At 47.3% G+C, this 6,000-nt stretch overlaps 1 protein-coding gene across 1 annotated transcript; it reads right to left on the bottom strand.

Moving 5' to 3' along the window:
- Positions 1–518: 518 nt before the first annotated feature.
- On the bottom strand, positions 519–4,711 carry dact2 (dishevelled-binding antagonist of beta-catenin 2). The gene is made up of 4 exons (XM_067236824.1): positions 4,442–4,711; positions 3,179–3,311; positions 2,612–2,908; positions 519–2,482 (listed from the first exon to the last, which is right to left on the bottom strand). The coding sequence occupies exons 1-4, from the start codon at positions 4,709–4,711 to the stop codon at positions 606–608; spliced, it is 2,577 nt and encodes an 858-aa protein (XP_067092925.1). The 3' UTR covers positions 519–605.
- Between the last annotated feature and the right edge of the window lie 1,289 nt (positions 4,712–6,000).

Genomic DNA, 6,000 nt, shown 5'->3' with positions numbered 1-6,000 from the left:
CTTTCTATTCAAGAATGTAATTGCCGTGATTCTCTGGGTCAAGTCAAATCTGGGACTATAAGTGACACCTATGACCTCTATTGCAAATTTCTTTACAGTGTTGTAAAGAGTCATAATAACAGCAACATTATGGTTGTAACTTTTTTCAATTGAAGTATACACAGTTTGAACATTAAATACCTTTTTTATTCTACAATGAAATGTATTCATTAAGTCACAATGTGCCAAAATAAAATGGTAGAAAATATAAAAGGGGATCAAAATTATCTGTAATAAATGAAGTATAAAAACATTTGTCTTCTCTATAACAGAGCCATATGATTTACTCAAGATTGATTTAGTTCTTAACACACAAAGTGTAATACACTGCCTGATGTGTTTATTTAAATTTGTGGGGAGGTTCTATGACTGGGCACTATTCAAATCTCCAGTTTGGTTACAAAACAAATGTGCTCCCAGCACTCTTTACTTTCACATGAAACAAATTTGTTTTAATACTACTATGACAGTGTGGCTGATCAAAGTAATAAACAGGTGACTTCATCAAGTGACAAGCAGTTCTAGTGAAAGCGCACCCTTCTTAGGCTGGCAGGAGGTAAGCTCCTCTATACAAGGGTCATGACCTTCAGGGAGGCAGGCTGGAACCTGCGAATCTTTTTCTTCAGGGCCCGGGAGGCTTTGATGCGGCAGGCTGGCGGCTCTGGGTGGAGGAGCTGCCGGAGGGGCAGCCCAGCAGCAGTGGGTCCCAAGGAAGCCTCGGCCCACACCAGACCCCCTTCCTCCTCATAGCCATCCATCTGCTCTACCTCGTCCAGGAACATGCTGCTGTCAGAGTCGGGCGACTGGGAGCTCTGGCTCGACTCGCTGTCCCCAAAGCGATTGATGGTGTTGTCGCTGACCTCTCCCTCGCTGCTCTCGGCTATGGTGGAATGGAAGAGAGAGGCACATTCGGTCGAGTACTCTGACTCACACCTGGGAGGGAAGGGAGCGGACACTGGGAAGGGAACTGGAGGGTACCTGCCGTTGAGACTGGTGAAGTAAGAAGAGGAGGAGAGTGAGGGCTGGAGGGCCCTGGGGGTGTGCCCTCCCCAGTGGCCTGAGTGGGGCCTGCTGCTAAAGTTGCAGCTCAATGACGACCTGCTGACCAACTCTCTGGACCTCTGTCCCTGAACACACATAGCCTGGAACATCCCCATGTTGGCTGGCCCCTGCCTCCTCTTCCTGGGTTCAGAGGGCTGCACCAGGTCCAGGCACTGGGCTCTGCATCCTCTAGTGAGTTTGTTGGCTGAGATGCTTTGTGGGTATTGATGGGGATAGACCCGCCGGTTGTTAGAGAGTCCAGGCTCGCTGAGGCAGGCCTTGGTGCCTGTGCGCCCAAGCTCCTCTACCAGACAGCTGGCCACCCTCTGGGACATCCTCCCCTTTCCAGCCCTTCTCTGCTCTCTCTCTACCTGGGCCCCACCTCGGTGGCCCTCCCTGCTCCCCTCGCTGGAATAGCAGCCCCTCTGGCGCCTTCCAGCCCAGGGCCTCTCCCTCCTCCTTAGCTTCACAGCCTTAGTCTTACGGTCCGCCGGCCTCAACTTGACACATTGAGACCCGGCAGGAACAAACTGGGCGTGGACAAAGTCTGGTGAGAGTGCAGCATGACCAGGACTGTATTCAGAACCATAACCCTCTTCAGTGCAGGACCAGTGGGCCACGCAGGATCTCCTGTCTGAGGCTCTAAGCTCACAAACCTTTCTCCCTGGAGCCTCCACACACCCCTGGTCTAAGGAAGCTCTCTCTTTAGCATCCCCAGATGGTGCCTTAATACCGGTTTTGGAGGCTATTGCCTCTGCTGGACTGTACTCCCTCATTGCTGCAGGGTAGGAATAGCGGTATGAGTTCTCCTGGACTCTCTGTCTTTGAGCTGGGTTGCTGTAGCTCACTTCCTGGTTAGGGTACATACCAGTCTGCCTCTTCCTGTCACATGAGGTGACGTCTGATAGGACAGCATTCTGCAGTGGACGCCCAAGGACCTGAGAGTTGCCTGGACATATAGCTCCATCTGCACTAGCCTCACTGGGGTCATCTGGGGGGGAGTGCCTACACACACTCTCCCTTCCAGTCTCACTCTGGAAGTTAATCTTATTCATACTGCGCTGGAGCAGCTTGTCAATGTAGCCCAGGGGCCTGTTCATGACCACTTCCCGTCCCCGCTGGAGAGAGTCGGTGCTGGGCATGGCCACCACTGGAGGCTCCTGGCCCTCTGGAGCTGCGGTTGTGGCTGGTTCCCCTCCCAGAGTGAAGATGGGACTCTGGAGAGCCACAGCATGGAGCGGGCTGGGGTAACAGTAGACTTCGGCTCCACTGCGGGACACCAGATTGTTCTGGAACTTGGGTTCCACGGTGGAGGTCCTCAGGGTGGGGCACAAAGAAGGTTTCTTCACATCAGTCAACCTGTAGTAGCTCAATCCTGGGATCAGCATCCTGTCTAAGTCGCCTGGGAAAACACAGTCAGTCTACAGTGCTAGAGTACACTAAGAGTTTATAAGAAAGTAATTTCAGGTGACACTATGGCATATCTATGTACTGTATAAACAAGCATGATATTAACTCCAATAAAACTCACCTGTAGACACTGGTCTCTGTCTGGCCCGCTCTGAGCTTGCTGTGCCAGTACGGATCCTGCTGCTCCCCAGGTGGAGGCCAGTACCCCGTGGGGGGTTGGGTTGGGTGGTGGTCTCGTCAGCTGACCGTCGCCGTGACGGCTCAGCCTGCGTGGAGCTACTGAGGGGATGAGGCCTGGCAATGTGGCTGGGGGGAGGGAGGAGACTGGTGTGGGAGGAGGAGGACAGGCACTCACTGTAAACCGAGGTGCAGGAGTTGGACAGAGAGCAAGAACCTCCATCACTGAGCTCATAGAAACCTGGTATGGTGTGGGAAAAAGAGAGCATTAACCCTTGTGCTGCCTTCGGGTCACATGACCCAAAGGTTCATAACAAACCATCGTTGTGTTTACCCAATTTTACCCAATACAAAAACAAATAAAAGAAAATGCTTCACTTTGTTTTTGTATGCGGTAAAGTTGTCGCAATACAATGGTGGGTCACAATGACTGATGGGTCAGAATGACCCGAAGATAACACAAGGGTTAAACAATCTGCTGGATAAGGTGTGTATTTCTGTGTGTCCTGACCTGAACTGGGTCTACTATCACTCTCTAGTGGCGCAGAGGACACCATGCACACATCCAGCTTCAGCTCACTGATCTGCTGGTCCAGCTCCTGCAGGTGAGTCTTCAACCCCACATCCTGTCTCCGCAGACGTGACTGCAACAGAGAAAGACACACACACAAACTCATGCAATCAGTATACAACAACCACACACTGGACAGAACACATAAAACACACACACCAAAAAAAACAAATACTAACCTCTCAGTGTGGTGCAGTGGCCTACTTACCCCAGGCCTCAACCTGAGGTTACACTCTCATCAGAAAACAAAGAGAGCGTAGCTGATGATTAACCCTCAGAGGACAGGGGGAGCCTGGGTTTAGCACTGCTGGGTAACTCATTTTTCCCCCGCAGAGGAAACCCTGGCTATTGTGTTAACTTCAGAAAGAGGGACTGAGGGGAGGGACACTATGTTTGCTAAGGCAGCCAGGACCAGGCCAATAATACCATACCAACAGGGTTACAAGCACTCAGTGGGGAGGAAGAGGGGGAGGTTAGAGAAGGGCTTTATTTTGGTTAGCAAAACCTTTAATGTACAAATCTTTTTTAATGATTTCAGACTGGAGACTACTAGAAAGTACAATTTTTTTATCATTCTCTGTAAAGTATGATTACTTTATCATTTGTACATAGATTGTAAATTCAGATACTATATTTAATATAATATTTACATTCCTACTTAACATTGCTGCTGTGTGAATTGCATTTCAAGTCAAATTCAAATAAAAATATATTTTTGTGAATGCCATGTCTGTCATTAAAATCCATGTATTTACAGACATTTCTCTAAACATGTACCCTTAACATGCCAATCATTGCATTTCCTAACTACTGGCAAGACAAAATTAGATGAGAAGAAAACAAGGGGTCAAACGTCCATCTTTAGACTATGGGGGTGAAAGAGCAATTGTGCATTTCCACTGTCATTAAAGTTAATGATCGGAGAACGTTCACCTCATCGCTGCGGTGTCCTGTGGTCCCGAAATGAACCTTGATTTACGACGTTATTAGCCTAAATGATCAAGACTAAACACTATCTTTATGCACCTATATTAATATGAATTGATAATGTCATGGTGGGGAAGGGTGTCAGGCTCAACACAAGACAAGATTTCTGATACACAAATGTATTTTTTAGCTGAACTGGTGACGAAGATATTCCTTTCATATCGGTTAACTTAAATCTTAAAGATTCAAGACACTATAAAGTGAATATAATCCTACCAGCTGTTGCTTCAAAGCTGTGAGTGTTGCCTCCAGCCGCTGTTCCTCTGGCCCTGGCATCGGATCGTCTCTGTGCGTCTGTGGAGAACACGCCGGTTCTTCCCTGTCCATTCGCAGAGCCCAGCTCACCATGTCGCTCTGTTTCTCCTTGAGATAATGCAGCTCGTGCAGCCCGGCAAGAGCCGCCTGCAGCCTCTCCCCGACCCGTCCTCGGTCTATACCAGCAGCCGCGCTCATCAGTCCTGGTCCTGATACTTTGCTGCTCAGCATTTTGGAGAACGACGTCTAGGCACATCCAGTAGAAAGGACAGGCAGTAGTAATCAGTGTCGACTGGCGGCATACAGCCGCTGTAGGATAAGATTGAAGTTCTTCGCAGTAAAGGCAAACCGTAAACGACTGCAAGATAACTTTCTGAGCAGAGTGCAGACAGATTACAACTTGTTACCTGTTTTGCATTGCTTAAAATTCAGTCTGCCCATTGGTCAACTCAACTATTTCCCCATTGGAAGATGCGCAATGCACGTAGTCTGATGTAGCTGCGCGCGTAACATCTGTAGCAGTGCCGCCCCATGGATGTCGGCTCGCCTGGCAAATAGAATTTGTCCGGACATGAAACGGTTCATGTTTCTGTAGAATCAGAATCAGAATAATGTTTAATCGCCAAGTAAGTGTACACAAACAAGGAATTTACTTTGGTGGGCCGGTGCATACAGTAAACATATAATAAACTTAAGAATCTTAAAAATGTGGGTGCAGTCCTTAAATAGGCTATACAATATAACAATTTAAGAATATAAAAAAATGTACAACAAAATATTCACAAAACTGTACAACATAAAATATAAAGTCAAAATAAGAGTGCAGTAGGACTGTTTGCAGTAAAGTGACAGAGTAGCATTAATGCTGTAAAGTGGAATTGAAAATTAGTTTTTAAGTTCATCACACCACAGAAGAATGTGTTGTTAACTACCCATCCAAATTCGAATGAAAAAAACCCACCGACAAGTATGTTAAATTAGGCTTTGAAATCGTGAAAAAATCAGCAGTCTTCTCTGCTTGAGACTGGGGGGGGGCGAGTTGTCTCGAATTTACTGAATTTAGCAACAACAGCAACACTAGCTAAATCAATTGCAGATATCAGAACAGACCTACCTGTAGGGATGGGCGGATCGATCCTAAAGTATCGATATTTTCGATACTGGCATTGTATCAAAAGGATCGATTTTCAATTTGAAATATCGATCATACCTGGGATTTCTTTAAACAAATAGTTGTAGGCCGTATAGTATAGAAATGTACTTACATAAGAATGTCAATGGGAACTATTTTTTCTTCCGCTGTGTCTGTGCTTATCATGAGTTCATCAGCGGCAGCGCGCCACGCTCTCTCACGGTGCGTGTCCACTACAGCGTTTTTTAACGCTCTGCACCGCTTGCCTTCCCACAGTACACCACGCTCGGGGGCGTGTTAGACAAGTTAATACAGAGTTGTAGTTCTCTAAGGTCACTGTTGTAGTCATGGCCAAGCGTACAGACTTGGGTTCATGTACTCACAACAT

The sequence above is a fragment of the Osmerus mordax genome, chromosome 5 (assembly GCF_038355195.1).
Source record: "Osmerus mordax isolate fOsmMor3 chromosome 5, fOsmMor3.pri, whole genome shotgun sequence".
NCBI classification, from domain to species: domain Eukaryota; kingdom Metazoa; phylum Chordata; class Actinopteri; order Osmeriformes; family Osmeridae; genus Osmerus; species Osmerus mordax.
The sequence above is the reverse complement of the archived record's forward strand: the minus strand, read 5'-3'. Positions and strand labels throughout refer to the sequence as shown.

Bases quoted from the DNA above. Each gene is read 5' to 3' on its own strand.
- dact2 (XM_067236824.1), bottom strand. From the start codon at position 4,711: ATGCTGAGCAGCAAAGTATCAGGACCAGGACTGATGAGCGCGGCTGCT. The intron at 3,312-4,441 runs GTAGGATTATAT...TCTCTGTTGCAG, and splicing joins CAGCTTTGAAGCAACAGCTG to TCACGTCTGCGGAGACAGGA. The intron at 2,909-3,178 runs GTCAGGACACAC...ACACCATACCAG, and splicing joins TGATAGTAGACCCAGTTCAG to GTTTCTATGAGCTCAGTGAT.